General features: G+C 39.4%; 1 protein-coding gene across 2 annotated transcripts in view; it reads left to right on the top strand.

Moving 5' to 3' along the window:
* Positions 1–6457: 6457 nt before the first annotated feature.
* The window catches only part of syt6a (synaptotagmin VIa), a 328387-nt gene continuing 310218 nt past the window's right edge, over positions 6458–24626 (top strand). For both annotated transcript variants that reach the window (XM_055166189.1, XM_055166191.1), the window contains exon 1: positions 6458–6614. In XM_055166189.1, the coding sequence (XP_055022164.1) occupies positions 6458–6614 (157 nt within the window). The remainder of the gene's footprint in view (positions 6615–24626) is intronic.

Below are 24626 nucleotides of genomic sequence, written 5' to 3' on the forward strand. Positions count from 1 at the left end.
AACTTGAATATTTTGAAGTCCAACTTAAAAAACCGAACATGGCTGCACCCTGTGTTTAGATGGAAGTATTTGGTAAAGTACTTGATATATCACAGTTAAAATATTGATAATACTTACTTTCCCTTTAGTTGGTCCTCCTGTTCACCCAATTCTGTGAACCTGCTCCTGCACACTGAGCCTCTGCACTTATAAATGTTCTCTTTTGCTAATGCTCGACGCTAATGTCAAGAAAAGCCCAAATAGAGATTTTTCACAACAGCTGGAAGTGCTGCGCTGTAGGGTTGTGGTACTTCCAGTTAATGTTTTTCTATGGTAAAATGTGTGTGTGAATGTCTGGTGTATTCTCCACCAACTTAATAAATCTTCATCAAATATTCAGCCAACAAGGTCCACAAAAGATAAACATTCTTCCATGAATTTTTTTTTCACAACTGTCAAGATAAGAAAGAAGAAAACTTAAAGGAGAACAACGGTGATGCATTAATGAACTACTGAACAAAACTAACGTTATGGTCATGAATAAAACACAACTAACTTGTTCACTCAGACTGATTCTACAATTAAAATTAAAAATCTGTTTCATGATGTTGATAGCTTAGTTCACAGAAAGAAGGTTCCAGGTTTGATTCTTTTTTTTTTTTTTTTTATCCTTTCTCTGTGGAGTTTGCATGTTCTCCTTGTGTCTCAGGGGGTTTCCGTGCACCTTAGGTACAATCCTCCAGTGAGGGTAGTCCTGACCTAGACTCAGATCTTCAGATGGGTCCCTGAGTGCTGCACAGTCACCGTCATGAAGGATTAATAAAGTATACCTGCCATTACATACTTACTTTACTGTGTAACATCCACCCTCCACTATTAAAGTTACACAACGTGTAAATTATTTTAAACTCACCATAAACAAGCATCCCCCACCAGCCCCTCTTCTCCAGGGCCTCTCACCTAGGACATAATGCCCCCAGGAGCTCGCCTCTGTGGACCTGAAACTGACAACAGAGGAGCGAACACACAGACATGCCAATAAACAGCCTCACTCACTCTATGTCCAACTTTAAAACTGTCCCAACTAAAGCCTGCTCACGGTCTCTTATTACAAAACTATTTATTTGACTGAGTGCAATACGAGGATTCAAAATACCTACTAAAAGTGGCAGGAAATAGGCTTTAATTTATATAAAAAAAACCTTTAAAGTTATTACTTACACATGTGGACTTTCTAGCATGCATAAAATGTATATCACTCTATTTTGCCATGCAGAAATGTCTATGATTTGTACTGTGTAAAAAAAAAAAAAGCTACCATCTGCTAGTTTATTTGATTTTTTTTTTTTTCTTTTACCAGTAGATGGCAGTAGATGAGCTGTTCCTCTCACCTGACTCTTCCCCTCACCGCTTCTTCTATCAGACCAAAGGTGGCGCTCTATCAGACTGCAGGAACATAGAGAGAATCTAGGGGTGGGTCGGTCAGTATGATTACAGATGGTAGCTTTAATGTAACTAGAAAAGTTACATAGTGAACCTTTTAACTTTTAAAACATGTTCTAAAAACAGAAATGCATGCCATCTTAATCTTAAAGGGCCTATATTACATGATTTTTTTCATCTGTTAGAATGTTGTTTCTTAATCACAAACATAGATGTGTTTTTGTTTCATTCGTTTAACACACAAACCTGCATATTTAGAGTTTCTCAAAGTTTTTCTCAAACAGCAAACACTCTGTTCCACCTGGTGATGTCTTGTAGTAATACAGGAAGTGCTCCACTGTGTTTTTAAAGAGCCTTTAAACACCTTCCCGAAGCTTTACTCCACTACTAAGCAAAATCTGAAAAATTCTTCAGAGTGAGTGGTGCCCGGTAGGTCGGGGAGTGGTGGGGCGAGTGTGGGGTGGGCTCTGGAGCGATGATTGACAGCCGACCGACAGCCACAAGAATCCAACATGGCACGGACAAGGTGTGCTCTGGACTTTAAAACAGAGTGGACATTTGTTCTCAGGTCATGCCATTTCCCTTTTCTCCAGACATGGCGGGACATGGCGGTGCCCGGCGGTACCAGGTCAGGGTGGGGCTGAGAGGGGCTCCTCATGTCCCGCCCGTAGACGCCAGTGGCTGCGCTCGTCACGTAATAACCTGCATCTGACTCACTGGTGTTAGTCCAACCCAAAATTTCAGATGTACAGGCTGTAGTTGATCCTAAAGAGGCCATTACAGACAAGGTTTTTGACCCAAAAGTCAGATTTTTTCAAATATTCACTAAAAGGCCAAAATAAAACCAGGGATAGGTATACATTTCTATTTTAGACCTATTTACACAGGTTATCAGGTGAAAAAAAAAAAAATTTTGGTGTTTAGTGGCCCTTTAAACTCTTGGATCATCATGGATTTGGCTAATCTCTACTGAATTAAATGTAAAAGGAGCTGTTAACTCGAAAACTATTGCTTCATGACATCACAAGGTGGAACAGAACATTTTGAGCTTTGGAGATATAGACAGACTAATAATAAAAAAATACTCAAACATGTGTGAATGAAACAAACACAACTCTGAGTATGTTTCCGAGGAGGTAACAATATCATAACATGGCTAATAGCTCACAAGAGTCAATTCTGCGTAATAGAGAACCCTTAATTAAACAGTCTTTTTACATTTCTTTTTAGCAATGTTACATTTGCTTTTCAATTTGTACTTCTTTTAATTGACTCACATGTTGTGGCACACACCCTGCCGTGCAAACAAGTGCAATTACCATGAAGCACACATCTTATACTACAAACATGTGCTTGAGCACGCGCATCCCGCCCACTCTTCACTCCTCACACTGTAAACAGCTCAGGAGTGCCCCAGTCTGTGTAATGGGACTCATCTGATCTGCTCCTCAAGCCACGGGGGGGTCAGAGCTTTGGGAAATCCTCCACATGAGATTCTCCCTCCTCCAGAGACCAGCCAAGCACCTCGACCCAGGGAAAAACAGGTCCAGTGGTCGTTACAGAGGCTCTTGTAATACAGTGGTAGTAGTAGTAGTAGTAGTAGTGGTGTGTACAGGCTGCGTGATGTAATGAAGCGTGGGTAAAGCGGAGGAGGCAGGATAAACATGCAGAGGGGGAGGGGACAGCCTGTGCCACTTGTCATTGTTGACTGATAGAATGATTTACATTTGCATAGTTTTGATAAGCTTAAACTCAAAATTAGTCAAATTATTCATTAATGTAATTAATGTAATATTTTTGAGTCTGATATAGTCATAATTTATGGCTTGTTTCAATGTATTTTCTCTATTTTCTTATTATTAAGTTATTTGGATTGTAACTTCTTTAATCTAATCTTATTGTTTATTGTGGTTATTGCAATTAAGACATACAGTAGTCTGAATTGATATTTCTTGGCCAAATAAGTAGGGAATAGGGAAATAATACACACACACATATATAAAAAACAAAACAAAAAAAAACAAAAAAAAAACAAACATGGCCGCACCCTGTGTTTGGATGAAGTATTTGGTAAAATAGTTAATATATGAATATAAATAGTTAAAATACTGACGGTACTCACTCTTCCTTTAGTTCAGACATGTCAATCTCAGGCTCGGGGGCCAAATTTGTCCCGTGATATAATTATATTTGGCCTATCATATCAAACATGTATTAGATCTGCCCGCCGGCTACAGACAGGCTATAGAGACATTATTTATTTAAAATGTTGTTATTATTTTATATTATGTTTGTTCTAGATTCGATGTTTAAGCAAAACTATTATTAAACATTTATTTTAGTAAGAAAAGGTTTAACATTACATATCTCGAAAGAAGAGAAAACTTGCAGATGTTGTTGAAATTGGTCAATAAATATTTAGTTTGGTCCACGCCTTAGTTCCAGTTCTTAAATCTGGGGTGTCAAACTCAAATTCACAGAGGGTCCAAAATTTAATTGATCCTGTTCACCCACTTCTATAAACGTGCTCCTGCACACTGAGCCTCTGCGCTTATACAGTACATGTGCTTTTATGCTAATGCTACGCTAATGTTATGCTAATATTGCTAATATGTGCACGGCGCTAATGTCAAGAAAAGCCGGAATAGAGCTTTTTCACAACGGCCGGAAATCCCATGCTGCACGGTTACGTATTCTCCAGCAGCTTCACAAATCTGCCCCATCACCAAATCTTCAACCAATAAGCTCCACAAAGGATAAACATTCTAACATGAAGAATTTATTTATTTATTAACTATCAAGGTAAGTCAGATGCTTAAAGCTTAAAGGCAAACACCAACTAGCATTATTGAACAAAACTAATGTTATGGTCACGAATAAAACAGAGGTAACTTGTTCACTCAGACTGATTCTAGAATGAAAATTAATAAAAATTGATTTCATGATGTAGATATGATCATGCATAGATAGATCTGTGCAGTTTGAATGCTTGACATCTGTGAACATCTGTAGCATTCAAACTGCACTAATCTCTCTATCAATTTTAAATTTTAATTCTAGAATCAGTCTGAGTTAAGTTACTTATGTTTTATTCATGACCATAATGTTAGTTTTGCTCAGTAGTTCTCTAAAGCCAGTTGTTGTTCACCTTTAAGCTTTCTTACCTTGATAGTTGTGAATAAATTTTTCATGGAAGAATGTTTTCCTTTGTGGACCTTATTGGTTAAAGATTTGGTGATGGGGCAGATTTATGAAGCTGCTGGAGAATACGCCAGACATTTACACACACATTTTGCCATAGAAAAACATTAACTGGAAGTTCTGCAAACCTACAGCGAGGCACTTGTTGACATTGTGAAAAAGCTCAATTCCCTCTCAAACACTGTTTTATTAACTGTTATTGTAGGTACACTCTCTGGGGCACTACATCAATTTAATTGGATCCTCGTTTTGTCTATGCTCTGCTAATATTGCTAATGCTAAAATTTCAATTTGCAATTAATATAGTTTTAAAAGTTATTGTTAGTACAAAAAAAAGTCTGATATTTTAGTTTAAGAGCTACCTTTTACCTTTAGTTCAGTAGAGATTGGCAATTCCAGGGCTAAAATTATCCAAATGATTCTAGTGAAGGTGTATGGAGTTTAAAAACCCAGTGGAGCCCTTCACGTATTACCAGATGACATCACAAGGTGGAAGAGAGAAGAAGAGTCTAAATGCGCAGGATTTGTGTGTTAAATTAATGTATGAATGAAACAAAACACAACTCCAGGTCTGTTTGTGATGAGGAAATCAAATTATAACAGATCAGAAAATAAAAATTGATTTATAAAAACTACAAATAAGACAGTTCATGTAATTAATTACATTTTTCTTTTTTTTTTTTTCACAGCGTCCCTCTTTAACATAAACATGATGCAATAACTGTAGAGAAATCGCCCGGGGACAAAAGTGCGTCTCGGAGACACACACAGAGACACATGCACGCACAACCGCGCGCGCGCTCCCCCCTCCGCGCTCTGCCAACCTCTACAACTTTGATTTTTTTATTTTCATTTTTCTCTACCCAACGCTCTGATTTCCTCTGCCATCCTCGTGCCTGCACACTTGACCGGGCGCGGAGAAAACCCCAGCGCACACGTACGGCGGGCACTACCTCCCCGATTCTGAAAAGAAGAGAAGAAAGAAAGATATTCACCAGACGGAGGAGAGGAGGCAGAGCGCGGCGCCGCTGTGCGAAGATGTGCAGTGGGAGCAGAGGGAGCAGGCAGTACGCTGGGTCTCGCAGTAGCAGCTGTAGTATAAGTACTAGTTGTAGTAGAAGAAGTAGCAGTAGTAGTAATAGTAATAGCAGGAATTTTTCTTGATGGATTAATTTTTTTTAATATTTCATGGATGCCTGAAGGATTACACCACCAGTTGAAGCAGTAGCAGCAGTAATAGTAGTAGTACTCGTAGTAGTTACTAGTTAGTAGTAACATTAGTAGTACTTTTTATTGCAGTAGAAGTAGCAGTAGTTGTAATCTTTTTGAATGGATTTCTTTGGATATTTCCTGGATGCCTGAAGGATTACACCACCAGTTGCTGCAGTAGTAGTAGTAGTAGTGATGGCAGTAGTTTTGTAGTACTATTACTTGTAAGAGTAGTAATATTTGGATTACTGTATGTGGATGCAGTAGTACAGGTAGCAGTAGTAATAGTAATAGTTGTGAATTTGTATAACTATTACTGAATATTCTAATTGCAAGAGCAGTACCAGACTGAAGTAGAAGTAATATAGTAGTAGTAGTAGTAGTAGTAGCAGAAGTAGTAAAAACTGTTTAGATGATTGTAGCTCTTTTAGCAGCAGCATAAGTAAAAGTAATAGGAGCCTGTCTTGTCCATGGATGCAGTTGTAGTAGTAGAATAACCTGTAGCAGTAATAGTACTTTCCCTCGATGCTCGTACACAGCAGCAGCAGCAGTCGCAGCAGTAGTAGTATTAAGTACTAGTGGGCAGATTGGCTGAGCGCTGGATGCCCGGGATGCGTGGAGGAGCATGTCTTCAGAATCAGGAGACTATCACATGGTTTGTCAGAGGGCACTGACTCTCATCGTGGACCTGTGTCTCCACAACAGCTCCCTGCTCCAGTCTGACACCTGCCACGACTTCATCTTCCTCCTGAGCGGGCACGGGCACGAGCAACGCCAAGCCGGTAAGAAATGCTCTGCTTTTTTATTATCAGTGCATATGACCTGTTTTTTTTTTTTCGAATTCTGACTTGGTTTGCTGGGGTTGTATCTGCGGTAAATATTTAGTATGGTTTCATATCAGTTAAGTGTCTGGAAAAAAGTTGAAAAGGTGGAAAGAAAAAATAGGATGGTTTATTATTATTTTCATCATAAACGTACTTTCTAATTCTGACTTGGTTTGGTGGGGTTGTATCTGTGGTAAATATTGATCATAGTTTTACAGCAGTTTGTGAGAAAAATGTATATGAGTAGCAGAAATTAAATTACAAATATACTCTGAGTTTTAAGAGGAGACACTGCTGGTAAAACTCATTGTTCTTTTCATTTTTTTGGTCAGTATTATCTCTCAACATTGTCACTTTAAAGACTGTCTTCTCAAAATGCATTTCTTCTTTAGAGACATAAGGATCAGCCCTTAAAGTAGCACACCAAACTGTATACTATTGTACTTAACAAGATTTTGACGTAACATACAGAATAATAATCCAAAGTCAAATTTATTATAATTTAACTCCAAAAAAACAGAACATTTTTGGCAGTTTTGGCAATTTTTACATGGCTTATTTATATATTAAAACATTACACAATGAAAAACCATGGGTCTATAATAAAAACTATTTAAGACATTCCACTTCTGTCCCGGCTCCAGACCAACTAGTGGCCGCTCCACGTACTGCAGCTCCCGGGAGTTTGGGCCCAGAAAGAATTCTCCCATAGAGCACAATGCATTTTTTGGGAATTCAAACTGCATGTGTTCTGACAGGACATCGACAACTGTCACAAAGGTTGTAGGGATTTTTTTTCTATTTTTACAACATAAACTTTTTAAATCCTCAAAGTGTCTAAAAGTTAGCCTTGTAAGACTTAGCCTAGCTCTGCTCTAGCAGCTCTCGCTCTGGTTGGTCCTGTTTGGCACATTACAGACATCACACAGATGGGAGGTGCTAGCCTGTATTGAGGAAGTAAATGCAGAAGAAAAAAATTATATTGCATTGGCATTACACAACCTTTCTGGTGGAGGGTCCGTCAAGTACTTGTATCCGTGAAGATCTTATTGGGTCACCTGGAATGTTCCAGGGTATGACTAAACACATCTATCTAGCACTTATTCATTACGCGTGTTTCTATTGCTCAAAAATACAATAATTCCCTCTGTGAATAGGGGCAGCTCTCCACAGATCTGACCTGTCAAGTAGCCTATTGTTGTCTCCCTTGAGATAGATAAGTTTAATCTCTACCATGGAACATTCTAGACAAAACAACATTTTCATGACAAGACAAGCAAGTGACAGACCCTCCACCAGTTGTAGGGAGTATTATCTGTTACACAAGGGTGAGCTGTACAGTTGTAGGGAGTATTATCTGTTACATAAGGGTGAGTTGTTGTACAGTTGTAGGGAGTATTATCTGTTACACAAAGGTAAATTGGTGTAGACAAAACAATAACATTTCCCTTGAGACAAGCAGGTGACGGACCCTCCACCAGAAAATTTGCGCAATGCACCTTTAACGGAATATAAGTTTCTGTGCGATTTTCTCAGTTACCTTGTGAATTGTGATAATTAGGATAACTTTTGTCGCACTCACATTTGACATTGTGGCATCCGTGCTTAAGACAGCTGCTTGTTTCCTTCTTCATTACATTAGTTCCACAGATATTAGCCTTTGGTCTGAGCTTCTGAAGTGATTAATACAAACTTAATGAGTTTTCTGACCCAGAGCAGCAGGGAGCTAAAGGTGTATGAAACAAACTTACCCAGATGCTGCCTCTCAGTATCCATAGAGACCAACACTGCACTTAGAAAACATGTTTGATTTATAGACACAGGAAATTCTCAAAAGTGTACTCTGTAACTTTTTGGTTGGGGATCCATCGCCTACTTGTTTCTATGGATATGTCATTGCTCTGCCTGGAATGTTCCGCAGTATGACATTAAACAGCTCTATCTTACATTTATTCAATTAAAGGTGGTTTTATAGCTCAAAATTGCTGAAAATGGAAAGGTTAAATACCATACTGTGAAACATTCCAGACAAAGCGATAACATCACCATGAAGAAAAGCGTTCCCTCCTCCAGAAAAGTTACACAGTGCACCTTTAAAAAGTGGGTATTTTACATTTATGGTGTATTAACTGTTAACATAAAACATATTTAGATCACCATGTTACCTTTTATTGCTTTGAAAGTCTAACATTCACTGAAAACGTTTGGCTATTAACATGTTTTATGAGTTTCACTTTCGTTTTCAATGCTCTGAGTCTCCCTTTTCTTTCCTCTCTGTGCTAAGTCACTCCCCCTTCTGAGCACTATCACAACGCAATAATGAAATAACCGCACATTGCATCAGGTTTGTAGTATCATGCTTTTGTGTATTCATGGAGAATTGTGAATTGAACTAAATTAGTCGTGAGGAGTGTTTGAACCAGGCCTGGAAGAGATCGCTAGATTACTGAAACATGCATGGATAACATCTAAAACCACTTTAGACACATTTTGATAAGGGGACAATGTTATAACATGGTAGAAAGCTAAAAAAGAAAACACAAAATTACATAATATCCCATCTTTAATGAGTTCCGTCTTTTTCTGGCTCAGACTGGTCCATGGTTATGTGCATTGATGAGAGTGCTGTGGGTCACTGTGTGTGTATGGTGTGTGTGTGAGTGTGTATGGTGTGTGTGTGCGTGTGTGTGTGTGTGTGAGTGAGGGACGTTAGCACATCTGTTGCTGCCTGTGCATCTGTTGCATTGGCACTGGTGAAGCAGATTTTCTCCTCTTCTAAAATGCATTGATTTGATAGAGCTGTGCTTTTGGCGTCGTCTTGTTGGCTCAATTTCTCTGTTTACAGTGTTACTTTTCTGTTGAAGGGTCCGCCACCTGCTTCTCCCTAAACTACAGTACGTTTTTGATTTTGCTGCACTGTGGCATTTAACTTATCGTTCTTCATGAAGACAAGCAAGTTACAGGTCAGATCTGTGGAGAGGTGATTCTGCTAACAGTTACAATGCATGAACTATACAAAATGAACAAAAAATTTATAAATGCACACATTTAAGGCCGCCACACACTACAGGATTTTTCAGTCTTAAATGATTTTTAAATGTGCAACAAAAGATTTACACCACAGACACAATGAGAATCTTATGAAATTTTAAATCTTGTATCACAAAGACTGCTGTGGGATATGTTTGCGGACCACAGGCTGTAAAATTGTGAGTGCACCTGGTGTCTGCCCTAACCACTCGCTTTGAGACTGTTAAGTGTTTAAAAGAACTGAGCATTGCACTTTTAGTCGAGTTGCAAAACAAAACTGTGTTATTATTATTTGTGAAATGTGGTGCAATACTTCAGATACATGATGTTTAATGCACAAAAGGCTGTTGGTAAAGTGCACCGGATGTAAACTGTGTGGATGTAAACAGACACATGTTGAATACTCTCGTCTTTTCTTTTAAACAACTCTTCAAACTGGATTAACAGCGCTGTTTTGTGGACTGTGTGTCATTATTTGCGGAGGACAAATTCTATGGATAATATAAATGAAAATGCCGCAGTTTAACATTCCAACTTTACCAGAGGTGAGTACTTAAGTCACCTCATTATTTTCACTATTTCCTGAGTTTGAATCTCGCTCCTCCATATGACCATATGACAGAGCAGCTCAGAGTCACATTGACACCACACGAGGCTTCAAAATCTCATATGAAGACACAGAGTTGGGCCACGCCTTCCCAAACTCAGGGAGAAGCAAATCGCTGCCAAAATTGGGCAAATATTGCTGTAGTGTGTGGCGGCCTTACAGAGTTTTTATTACATACCGTGGAACATTTCAAGCAACGCAACATCATCATAGAGACATCTAAAAATTATGGATCCTTCACCAGAAAAATGTAATTGTTCAAAATGCCAGTTTTGTGAATGTGACCTTTTTGTATCAGGTAATATAATTTTTTTTATGTCATGTGCTTTTGAAGGTGCACTGTGTAACTTTCCTGGTGTTGGGCCCATTGTTATAGAGATGCTACGCTTTGTGTAGAATGTTTCACAATATGACATTGAACTTACCATAATAGCATCTTGAAAGTATTGAAATATACATGTTTTTATCGCTTAAAAATACCCTGAAAAACATGCATTCTTACTTTACTGACTCGTACTAATCCCTGATGTTACATAAAGCTGAGTTGTTGTACAGTTGTAGGGAGTATTATCTGTTATATAAAGGTGAGTTGTTGTACAGTTGTAGGGAGTATATCTGTTACATAAGGGTGAGTTGTTGAACAGTTGTAGGGAGTATTATCTGTTACATAAAGGTGAGTTGCTGTACAGTTGTAGGGAGTATTATCTGTTATATAAAGGTGAGTTGCTGTACAGTTGTAGGGAGTATTATCTGTTATATAAAGGTGAGTTGTTGTACAGTTGTAGGGAGTATTATCTGTTACATAAGGCTGAGTTATTGTACAGTTCTAGGCTTTACTTCAAGCTTTAAAAAGAGTGAAAAAGTGAAAAAACAAATGTCAAAAGAGGTTACTATAAACATTATTCTATAGATTACAAAAATGCGGAATACAGCAAAAACATCGTAACTCCTGAAACGTCAACTACACTCACCTAACCCTTCCTCTCTTCCAAAATGCCTCGTGGACTCTTCGCTTTGAGCCCCGTCAGCGATCGCTCAAATCCTACACATTTCGCTCCTTGTTACTGTAATATTTCCTTATATTTTTGCTGTTCTTGTCACACTGATCTTGGTCCTTTCGTCCTGTCAGCTCTCGTGTGGATCAGACAGTGCGCTTGAGCGTGTGTCTCGGTGCCAGTGGGTCTGTGGGCACGGGACATGCCACTCTGTGTTACGCGTGGGCGGCTGGGGATGGGTCGTGCCACACAAACACATGATGCTTGCGGTGGAGGTTGGGGGAGGAAAGAATAATGGCATTTTTTATTTTATTTTTTTAAGGAAATGTAGTGTGCGCTCTTACAGTAAAAAAAAAGAAGAAAAAAAGGAAGTACAATCACAACTAGGGATGTAACAATATCTAAATCTCTCTGTACAATATTTTATGATATTGTATCTCATGGTACGATATTCTTTGGAGACTAAAAAAATGGAATAATACTTTTTCCTTTTAAAATACCGTATTTTTCGCACTATAGGGCGCACTTAAAAGCCTCTAATTTCATCAAAAAACAACTGTGCGCCTTATAATCCAGAACACCTTATATATGAATTTATTGGGGTGTCTTAGTATGACTTTAGTAAAGTACAAAGCCGCACCACTTGCAGCATTATGGCTCCCGTAGAGAGTAATACATACTGTGATTCCTTTTAATATCAAAATGACACGCTTACAACGCTGACTTTAAAATCAAGGTGTTTATAAAGTGAAAGTGCGAGCTGCGTGGGAGTAGTGGATGAGAGAAGGAGAACACACATTCACCAAGACAGGAAGACAGCACAGAGCCACTTACACCACAATCTGCCAATGGATCGTGGACGGCCGGGCTAAGGATCAGTATCAACTGTGGTCCGAGCTTTCACCAAGACCAGAATCATCACTGAACTGCCAGGGAACAGTAACCACACTGACTTGGATAATGACGAGAGGGATGTGGGCGTGCTGGACGCCGTAATCAACCAACTGTTTGAACAATTATGAGTTATTGTGAATATACTAACAATTTAGTGTCTCAGACAGTGATTTTTTACGCGTTATAATTGAACAAAGTTGAGAGTTGCTGTGAACGAATTAAATAAAGTTTGACTGACTTATCTAACTGTTGTATTTCGTTTAATGCGTCTTATAATCTGGTGCGGTTTATATGCGATAAAAGTTTGACAATAGACCATTCAATGACGCCTTATAATCCAGAGCGCCCTATACTGCAGAACAATTTGGATTATGGTTTTGTCATAATCCAAATCACTAACATTTAAAAGTGCTTAAAACAGTTATTTCTTCATGAAGTCTGGACTGAAACAAAGCAAAGGATCATGGTCTATGCAGTTCTTTTTGCTTTTTAGCTAATGCTGCACCATAATTATTCATTTAAGTAAAGAGACTTATGATTCAGTATATTGTGATGTTATTGCTGATACGATATCACGATATTTTGGTTATTGTTACATCCCTAATCACAACTGAAGCTGGGTTGAGTTGTTTCTTAAAGGGTCCATATTACGCTTTTTCTGATGTTATAATGTTGTTTCCTCATCATAAACATGGAGTTGTGTTTTGTTTCATTCACACATGTTTGACACACAAATCGTGCATGTTTAGGCCGAGTTCTTCTCTCACTCTATTCCACTTTGCTCCACTGTGTTTTTAAACTCCACACACCTTCACTAGAATCATCTGGATAATATTTCAGTGCTGGAATTGCCAATCTTGACTGAATAAAAAAAAAAAGCTGTTAACTTGAAAACCTCTACTACATGACATCACAAGGTAGAACAAAGCATTCTGAGCTTTGGAGATGAGCTTTCAAACATGTGTGAATAAAACAAAACACAACTCCAGGTCTGTTTTTGAAGAGGTAACAACATTCTAATATGGGTCACAAATGTCCATTTCCATAATATTGGACTGTTAAGCTGCAGATCGAGAATACATAGACGTTTTTCTCTTATTCTCATATGAAGAGCAGACACAGCAGCAGAGGCACTGAGTCATGACTTGCTGCAGATGCTGGGCTTTAGGTAGAGACCATTCAGATCAGAGAGAGGTATTTTAGGTTTAAACACACTGGATTTCAGCATTGAAACTGGCAACACAAATCAGAGACTCATGTGAGGCTCATTCTGCTTTCAGATTGGACTGAGAACCAAATTACTAAATTATAACATCACCATCTATTCCATCATGCCCAATATTTTTAATTAGTAGTAATTGTAATTTGTAATAGTTATCAGTAAAGCTATATTTGATTTGAACATGGTTACCTCTTATCTGCACACAGTTATGCTTATAGTATTTAAAATCTAAATCTACACACTTAAATTTCATTCCTTTAAATGTGAAAATATTGTGTCAGATAACATTTGTTTATTTCATGTACTTTTAAAGCTCCACAGAGTATCTTTTCTCCTGGGGAACGGCCTTCAACTTCTAGTTTCCTGGGAGATGTTATTGCTTTACCTGGAAAGTTACACAGTATGGCATTACCAGCAGATGAGCACCTTAAATTAGGACTGCAAGATTAATCCCAATTAAACTGAAATCACAATTTGATTAGACACAGTTAGAAAATCACAAAATTTTTTTCCATACCATACCTACCATAATTATCTCCACAAACAACAAAATATCCTGTCTTTAAACTACTAAAGAGCGAAGTATAGTTCTGCGTCGACTCAGCGCACACTGCCGCAGTCACCTTGTCCCCGTCGTTTTTGATTTATAGATCTTCGTCGAGGTCTATGCGCCGAGAAGTAGTTCACCACTACAACGCTATAGGCTAGGATTTAAACCACGCCTGTAACCCTGTAGTTTAGATCAGTTCTTCTGGACATGAACTTTGAACAGAATCCAATTATCAAAAAAATATAACTTGCAAAAAGTATCACAATTGCAATGCCTGAAAATCTAAATTCCCCATTCAAGTACTTTTTTTTTTTTTTTTTTTTTTTTAAATACTATGAAAAACATGTATTCTTACTGTGAGCAGGTTCACCTCTCCACAGATCTAACCTGTAACTTGTCCAGTGGCGGCTGTGGGCACGGGGTGTGCCACTGTGTGTTATGTCTGGGCAGCAGAGGGTGGGTTTTGCCACATAAGCTCATAAAGACAAGATGGTCGTGCCGATGGTGCCGATGGTGGTGGGTCTGTGGGGCTGCGGGGCTGTGGAGGATGGGGGTTGTGGAGATTGGGGTGGAGGCTATGGGGGTGGAATGAACTGTCTCTTTGAGTGACTCTGGTCCATAGATTTGACTGCAGGCTGCTGTGGGGTTGTCATTTATGATATGAGCAAGCTCTGACATCCCCTGTTTTTATTGTTTGTTTTAAACACATTTCATTTTCTGGAGACTGATCTTAACCTCAGCCATAGTCACTTATTATTTAACCTTAACCTAACCCTGACCTTAACCTAAATGGACCCATGTCATCAACATAATACTGATGGATTTTCTTCCTGGAATAGGGCTGCAATGGAATAATTATGACTTATCAAATAATCATAATTGTATTTTAATAATCATTATTATTTGGATTAAACACTGACCTCTAAAGCTCAAAAGACCTTTTTTGACATCATTAAATCAAAATGTCAGAGAGAATGAACATATAAGAGCAAAATATCAATTTTTGTATTCAGAATAAAATCCAAAAATAGAAACTGACAATCTTTTTTTATGCAATAGCAGATAAGGTAGCTTAAAAACGCTTTTCTGTGATCTATGTTATAATGTTTCCTCATCACAAACAGACCTGGAGTTGTGTTTTGTTTCATTTACACATGCATATTCAGGCTGAGTTCTCTCAAATAGAAAACACTCTGTAATGTCATGTGGTAATACAAGAATTGCTCCACTGTGTTTTTAAACTCCATACACCTTCACAAGAATCATTTGGATGATTTTAGTCCTGGGAATTTCCAATCTCTGGACTAAAGATAAAAAGAGCTGTTAACTTGAAAACAGCCACTTCAGTGACATCACAAGGTGGAACAGAGCATTTTGAGCTTTGGAGATGTAAAGAGACTAATAATAATAGGTTAATCAAACATGTGTGAATGAAGCAAAACAAAACTCCAGATCTGTTTTTGAGGAGGTAACAGCATTATAACATGACTTAAGGCTCACAAGAGTGCATTTTGCGCAATATAGGACCTTTAACTGACCTGAGTCTGATATAAAGTAGAAAACATAGAATAGAAATATGCTGATTCACTAGCAAGGACCACCACAACAATGGAATACGGTAAAGATGTTTATTGATGCGGAAAGATGTGATAATGGGGGGAGACTCAGGATGGGGGTACAATCTCCAATCCAAAATGGTCACCCATCTGAATCAGAACCCCCCTCCTTGAAGATGATGTTTTCAGACTGAAGGATGGGCGAAAGACACAGAGAGCTGACACAGACAGTGTTGTCGGAATAGGCTCTATAATAGGGCTTCTGGGTAATTGAAGGCGTGGTTGAGATGAACTGTGGCTGACTGGAGAGGAGCTTGAGGCGTGGTCCATCTCCTGAATCTCAGTTAATCGTATTGACTCCATTTATAATATTTCTCCAGTTCCACCCCAAAAGAAAATGAAATCCTGTCAGCTGGACAAGAGTATTCCAAAAAAAAAAAAGCACTCTCTCTCCAAACTTTAGTCCACTGACAGAATTCAATTTTCTTTTACACTATATAATATAGTGTGTGTTTTGACAGTTTTGTCTATGGCACAGTATAAGGCCTTGGCTACATGAACCCAGCTATTGTCAAAACTCATATATTTTCCTGTGTTTGGGCCTTGTCTCCACCACACACCAAAAACAAAATAAAATATAATGGTGTTACAAAAATAAAGTTAAAAGACTACAACAGGCTTCACCCATACTTCTCTCATCCAGTGTTGGGAAGGTGACTTTTAAAACGTATTCTCCTACAGATTACAGATTACATACCCCAAAATGTAGTTTGTAACATAATCCATTAAATGATTTAAAGTGAGTAATGTAATCTGAATACTTTGGATTACTTGATATTGTCATGCTTTTTAAAACTACATGAATGTACCAACCACATCCTGAAAATTCATGTTTGTTCTCTTCAAATTGTCTGTTGAGCCCAAGTCTCCATGAACAGACTTTTGTTTACTGTAGAGAAGCAAAGACCAGAATCTTAACATAAGATGTTTTGTCTGTTAAAAGAAAATAAAAAGTCCAGTCTTTACTTAACCAGATTAAAAATATTATTGATAGAGAAATGATTTTTATATGAGAAATTAGAAATTTATATGAGTATGTCCACCTACTGTTAGGTCTCATACTGTTTAGACCTGGTTTAGTCCTAGTTTAGTCCTGGTTTAGACCTGGTTTAGACCTGTTTTATTCCTGGTTTTAATCCTGGTTTAGTCCTGATTTATTCCTGGTTTAGTCCTGGTTTTGTCCTGGTTTAGACCTGGTTTAGTCCTGGTGTAGTCCTGCTTTTAGTCCTGGTTTAGACCTGGTTTAGTCCTGGTTTAGACTTTAGTCCTGATTTAGTCCTGGTTTAGCCCAAAATGTGAAAACAGGAACATACCGCCATGTAATCAATTTATTTCAATAAAGTAACTGTAATCCAATTACCCCTCAATGAAAGAGTAACTCTAACTGAATACAGTTACTCATAATTTGTACTCTGATTACGTAACGCCGGTACATGTAATCTGTTACTCCCCAACACTGCTCTCATCCTAGCTTCTGCACTGTTCTAAATGTGGACAGTTTGCAGATAATCATTTTACCTCCTTGTTACAGACTTGTTTTGTATTTGATTTGAGCTTTAAGTCACATAAGCCTCATTCTTTTGCTCTCCGTCTGAGGTGAATTGCTCTTCTGACACTGATGCTGGTCTCTAAATCTTGCTAGAATTACATTTTTATTTTGACTACGACTTCACTCTCGTAAAAGAAATGACTTTAATGTTGAAATGTTACGACTTAATTTTCATAACGACCACATATTTCATGATTAGTGTGAGACTTATACTCCGCCGCACTTGTCATTTTATTAAGTTAAGGTCATTGTAACATAATTCCATCATCTTAAATTAAAATATAAAAGTGCAAACAAGATATTAAACTGCAAACGTGGACAACAGGGGCTCAGTGGTTAGAGCAGTGGTCCTAACCTTGAAGGTCGGAAGATTGATTCCCACTCCGAGTTTTGTTGTTATGTCCTTAGGCATGACACTTCACCCACCTTGCCTAGTAAGAAACTGGTGTGTGTGTGAGTGTTGGTGGTTGGAGGGGTTGATGGTGCAGATTGGCAGCCTCACTTCTGTCAGTTTGTCTCAGGGCAGCTGTGACTACAATAGAACCTTACCACTACTGAGGCCCCGTCCACACTAGTTCATATTCGAATCGTTTTAGTTGTGGATGCAGTGTTCGTTCACACTAATCCGATTGAAAACGGCCCCAGAGACGGAACGATCTGGTGCTGCCAGCTCCCATGAATTCATCTGAGTACAGATCTGATCCGGTACTGTGTGGATGCCTGAAAACTCTGATACACTGATGTAGGTCTTTGCGCCGCGAAATAGTTAATTCACCGCCAGGAGAAAAGGCTAGAATATATGTCCATTCATATAAACGTGTGTCTGTGTGTACGGCCTGCAGACGTATAATCTCTGAAATGTTTAACATGAATCATCTCCAACACGATAGAAGCACAGAACAGACTCACCATCAGCAGAACACCCCTCTGTCACAGAAAGAACACTCATATTCCACTGAGTCGTGTCCTTTAGTCTGACAGAAGCTGAACTGCATCAGCGCACAATAGTGAGCAGTTTATGCAAATTAGCCATTCGGTTTTAAGTTTCGTTTCTGTAAAACGTAAACAAATAATGCTCAAAGATGTGTGGATAGGGAAGGATTGCAGACACAGAAACGCCGTGTGTGGACGCAGATCGTTTCCAATATGGTGATACAGTGATATGTGGATTCGTTTCAGTGTAAACAGGGTCTGAGCGTGGAGTGAATGAATCCTGCAGTGTGGAGTGAGTACATTCTGCAGTGTAAAGGGCTTTGTGAGTCTTGAAAGGCTCTATAGAAATCCAATGCATTAATATTAAACAAGATAAAATCATTGAATTGGCATTACTTAAAGTTCATAATTAGATATAGATTTAATTTGATTCTTCCTTTCTGTCTTCCATACCATCCTGCTACTTTCTGCTTCCTCTTATATTGTCCTTGGTGCAGTGACATTGTGGGCTTGCCCAGCAGGGCTGTGATCATTAAAGGCCCTATATTATGCAAAATGGATCCTTGTGAGCTTTTAAGCGGCAGTTTTCAAGCTCCCTCTTACCATTTGTTCAGTAGAGATGGGCAATTCCAGGTCTGAAATCATCCAGATGATTCTAGGGAACGTGTATAGAGTTTAATAACACAGTGGAGCATGTCTCGTATTATGACAAGGTGGAACAGAGTGTTTTTTTGAGAGAAGAATTCAGCCTAAATATGCAGAGTTTGTGTTAAACATGTGTGAATGAAACAAAACACAACCCCAGGTATGGCAAAGGAGAAATTCAACTGGACAAATGTTAGATCGAAAACGTTTTGCTGCTCCTCCAAGCTGCTTCTTCAGTTCTGGTCAGACCCTGGTGGACACTGCCTTATATCTATCTGCCAGCAGGGAGGAGCTAACTACACCGGAAAGTATTTTTGAATTGAATTTCTCCTTTTCCATGGATTCTACCTGGACGACTGAGGGATTCTACACACACAACTCTAGGTCTGTTTGTTATGAGGAAACAACATTATAACCCTTTGACATCACTTCCATAACCCTAAATGAAAATATAAATCATCATTCTCTGTGGCAGTACTAAAAGTTCACAATTGTAACTTTGTATTTGATTTCCTTCTATAGCATGATGTAGCTTTGCCGTGCTTTGTGGCTCTTCCAGGTCTGAAATCATCCAAATAATTCTAGGGAAGGTGTATGGAGTTTAAAAACGCAGTGGAGCACTTCTTGTATTATGACATCACTAGGTGGAAGAGAGTGATTTTCAATTTGAGAGAAGAACTCAGCCTAAATCTGCAGGGTTTGTGTGTTAAACATGTGAGAATGAAACAAAACACAATTCCAGGTATGACAAAGGAGAAATTCAATTTGCCAACTGGACAAACGTTAAATCAAAAATGTTTTGCTGCTCATCCAATCTGCTTCTTCAGCTCTGGTCAGACTCTGGTGGACACTGCCTGCAGGGAGGAACTATTCTGAAACTATTCCAGTTGACAAATTCAATTTCTCCTTTGGCATGGATTCTACCTGGCCTGATTCATCCTCTGGTTTCACTTTGTAGAAACCGTCTGACCTCACAGCATTAGGATTCATTAACTCAACGGTAGGCGGGTACTTTTTTATTTAACCGCTGCTATTTGGTCCTGACGTATGTAATGCGCCGCTAACGGGGCTAACTGTGCATTAAGCTTTTCCCAAATCCTGTAGGAAGAAGGACAATAACTTCTTTTCCCTTGATAAAATTCACCAAACATTCTCTTTGTTCTGGCTTTAAATTAGGGATGGGCATTCGATGAAATTTTATTAATCAATCGTCGGGAGAATTAACGATGAATTTTCGATTAATCATTAACGTTTTTATATAATAAGTATCATCATTATTATTACTATTACTAATCTGCATAAATAAACTCAACTTTACAACATATAAACCATAACCATTATAGTGCCATGCTCTTTTGCACTGATGTGGTTCAGCTTATGTCGGACTAAAGGACACGACTCAGTGGAATATGAATGTTCTTTCTGTGACAGAGGGACGCTGATATTTTCAAAGATCGTACGTGTGCAGGTTCAGCGCAGCTCTTTATGTTGCAGTAACCGGGCTACATGCCCTATGACAAAACCTGGATACAGATGTGCATGTAAACGCACTCACTGAGTGGTACAGTGTCTCCAAGGAGCCAGAGCCCAAACGTGGGACTGAGGCCACAACTCCAGTGTTTGTGTCAGACGCAGCCTTATATCTACGCCCAGAAACCTACATTCAGTTTGTCGATTAGAAATGAACGTAACAAAATTCTTAATGATCAATTATCGATTAGTCGACTAATCATGCTCATCTCTACTTTAAATCCTCGATCTTGGGAATCATTGCCAACACAGAATGTATGGCTAATTGGCTGGTGCCCGGACTCACACGTCCGGGGTTCTTGCAAACCATCTAGTGTATTCCGATTCCTGACCTAGTCGCTGGAGAGAAATTTAATTGAGCGGAGGCACTAGGTGGCACCAACCTGTCTAGATTCTACCTGGACGACTGAGGAATTCTACACACAACTCCAGGTCTGTTTGTAATGAGGAAACAACATTATGACATAGATCAGAAAATGGCAAAATATGGACCCTTTGACATCACTTCCATAATCCAAAATGAAAATATAAAACTGCATCCTCTGTGGCAGTACTAAAAGTTCACAATTGTAACTTTGTATTTGATTTTCTTCTATAGCATGATGTAGCTTTGCAGTGCTTTGTGGCTCCTCTTATATTGTCCTTGGTGCAGTGACATTGTGGGAGAGCCAGGAGGGTGTGATCATTCAATTACACTATAACCGTATATTCACATGGAGATGGGTTAGAATAGCTGCTTAATCTGCCTTACAGGAGTTTTACAGGAAATTTCAAGGTCAGGTTTGTAGCCTTTTAAGCAGCTCACACTCTAAATTACATGTTCACAAGTAAATAAATCACAGGGTTAAGCTAGAGGGGAGTCACTCTGCACGCTTCTGTTAAATAATACTCTTTGGCCGACAACACATGCTTCAATTCAACGTCACTGAAATGTAGTAGGAAAGAAAAAAAAAAACACACAAAACTGCAAGCCACGAAATACAAGTAATTTCTCGTTTAATAAAGTTTCAAATGACAAACTTCCTTTATGCAAGCATGTATGGCTGTAGTTCTAGTGTAGTCTAGTTAACTTGATGAATAAATGAATGAATAAATGATTAAAAAGTCTTCATGTATGATTCGTTCATTTGTTTTTCAAAATAAAAACAAAAATAAGAAAAAGAAAAAAATAACTATTTTCTTCATTATTTGTCTCCTAAAACCAAAAAAAGAAAACAGATAATGATTTGTTTTTTCAGTTTTCGATTTTGTGTTTAACTGAAGAGACTGGGACCAGACCGGGACCAGGACCAGGACTGAGACTGGGACTGAGACCAGAACTGAGACCAGGACTGAGACTGGGCCCAGACTGGGACTGAGACCAGAACTGAGACCAGGACTGAGACTGGGCCCAGACTGGGACTGAGACCAGGACTGAGACCAGGACCAGACCGGGACTGAGACTGAGACTGGGCCTGAGACCGGGACTGAGACCGGGATTAAGACCGGGACAGAGACCAAGACCAGACCAGGACTGAGACCGGGACCGAGACCAGGACTGAGACCGGGACCGAGACCGGACTGAGACCGGGACTGAGACCGGGACTGAGACCGGGACTGAGATCAAGACCAGACCAGAAGTGTGTGACCAGGACCAGACCAGGACTGAGACCAGGACTGAGACTCGGACTGAGACCGTGACTGAGACCAAGACCAGACCAGAACTGAGACCAGGACAAGACCAGGACTGAGACAGGGACCAGACCAAGACTGAGACCGGGACTGAGACCAGGACCAAACCAGGACTGAGTCCAGGACCAGACCAGGACTGAGACCAAGACTGAGACTCGGACTGAGACTGGGACTGAGACCGGGACTGAGACCGGGACTGAGACCAAGACGAGACCAGAACTGAGACCGGGACCAGACCGGGACTGAGACCGGGACCAGACCAGGTCTGAGACCAGGACTGAGACCAGGACCCGACCAGGAGAGACAGGGACCAGATCAGGACTGAGACCAGGACTGAGACCGATTTAGTCCTGGTTTAGACCTGGTTCAGTCCTGGTTCAGTAGTTGTTTTTTTGTTTTCTTATTTTTGGTTTTATTTTGAAAAACAAATGTCCAAATATTCAACTTTTATCGGTGTTGCCAACTCTACAGCCAAACAGCCAGAGTTTCTTTGAGCTGACATGAGGACTACTTTCAATACAAAATGAAAAAAGAGGAAAAATAATACTCCCTTTGTGCAATTTCCAACATAATATACTTTTTAAAGACTGTGGGGATACAGACTATATCAAAGAGAGCCGCTGCCTTTTAGACCTGGAGTCATTCCTTTGTGAAGCAGAGTTAATACAAATACTGTAGAGACTTCAGTTACCTTCTGCAAAAACCGTGTAACATTTTCACCTCTCAGATGAATACAAATACTAAAAATGAACAATAAAGTGTTAAAATGCATAATCTGTCCTGCTGGTGTCTCTGTGTCTGTCCGCTGTTGCTGTTACTCTTGTGTGTTGGATGTTTAACCTCATGTGATGAGAGTGGCTGGTTGCTGGTGCCCCCTGTGTGCGGAGGGCATTAGTGGAATCATGATTCTTGTGTTAAAATTCATAAAGACATCACATTCACCACACGAGCACATGAGCAGACAGAACGCATGGAGGGAATTTGGGGATGACACTTTAATCTGACTTTTCACTTACAATTATGTGGTTTACTTTCTCATTATGTAGTTCTTGTGCAAAAATGATCCTAATAATTTTGAGAGCTTTGGTCAGTGCCATGCCAAGCCCCCTTTTGTTTGATTAATTATTTTACTAAAAAGTGTAGACTGGAAGAAAAAGATGCTATATTCCGTATTTTTTGGACTATAAGACGCACTTAAAATCCTAAAATCGACAGTGCGCCTTATAATCCGGTGCACCTTATGTGTTAATTCTGGTTGTGCTTACTGACCTCGAACTGATTTTATGTGGTACACGTTGCTCAAAAATCTGTCAAAATGTTTTAGTGCGACTTTGGTAAGCTACGAATTAGAGTTGAGGTCTGTGAGGGACAGAATTTTCAGTCCTGCTCCCGCCTGCACCCACAAAGAATTGTAATTATTTACCTGCAAAGATTTGTCATTTTCAGTCTTTGTTTCTGCCTGCAAATGGGCGAATGGAGCCTTGTGAAGCATTGACACCTCAGTCGCAATATTGTCTCAAATGGTTCGACGTGTCTGAGGCCTCGGAGAAACACTGACCTCGAGTGGACAAATTTAACCATTGGCACGCAGGTGTCTCAGCATCGATGAAGTATTGTTAGTGTAAGACAATACTTGTGTACAGAGCAACACCGTACAACAACAACAATAATAATGATGATTTAAAAATAATATGTAAAGAGCAACATAAATAGCAGCTGTAAATAAGAAAATAGGTGACCTTGTTAGGTGGAATTAGATCAAAGTGATCCCAAACCATGGATCGCTTTTTTCCACTTGTAGATGCCATTGAAAATGAAACAAATGCCAAAAGTCGCCAAAAGTCACCAAAATCACCACTAACGTCACACAATACTCCTCACGACCCAACATTTTTAAGAAATATTGGTGCATCTTTTATACTGTAGCAGTTTGTCAAACCACGGAAGTGCGCTGAACACACTGAAGCACTCTGAACCAATCGCAGAGTGGAACATTCGCTGAGCCAATGAAACGCTTCGATACACTGAAGCGATTGACACGCAGAGTGAAGCAGTAGGGGGAGGGACCGACACTTCCACACTTTGGTCACGTGAGCGGCTGCTGCGAGACAAGTTCCGAGGCAGTGCTTCAGAGTGATTTGTTTCAGAAAGAACGAGACGTGCTCCGGAGCTCCGTCTCATTTGCCCGTCACTACAAATAATGTATGATAGACTTACCTGAATCATTTGTATACTTTAATTTACAATCATATTTAGTTTGTGGGAGTGCAATTTATCATCTCACCCGCCCACTCCTGCAATGAGTTTTCAAAATGTGTCCAGCGCCGCACTGTTTTACGAAGTATAATACAGAGTAATACACATTCAGATGTAACGGCCGGAGAGTTACGCCACGATCTGCCAATGGATCGTGGACGCCTGGGCTAAGGATCAGTCTCAAGTGTCATCCGTTTGAGTGCCTTATAATCCGGTGCACCTTATGTATGAAAATAGATGAGAGAATTCAATATTATTGATATTGCGCCTTATAATCCAGTGCACCTTTTTGTCTGAAAAATACGGTAAACGTAATCAGTAAGTCTCTACCTTAAAGATACACTATGTCACTTTTCCGGTCTGCTGCCTGCTTGTCTCCATGGAGCTGTTGTTGCAATGCTGTATCATGATTATTCAATTACAGGTTTGCGTTATTGCTCACCTCTCCACAGAACTGACCTGTCTGCTTATC

The sequence above is a fragment of the Boleophthalmus pectinirostris genome, unplaced genomic scaffold (genome assembly GCF_026225935.1).
Source record: "Boleophthalmus pectinirostris isolate CB_2022bp ecotype Guang Dong unplaced genomic scaffold, ASM2622593v1 HiC_scaffold_8, whole genome shotgun sequence".
In the NCBI taxonomy this organism is placed as follows: Eukaryota; Metazoa; Chordata; class Actinopteri; order Gobiiformes; family Gobiidae; genus Boleophthalmus; species Boleophthalmus pectinirostris.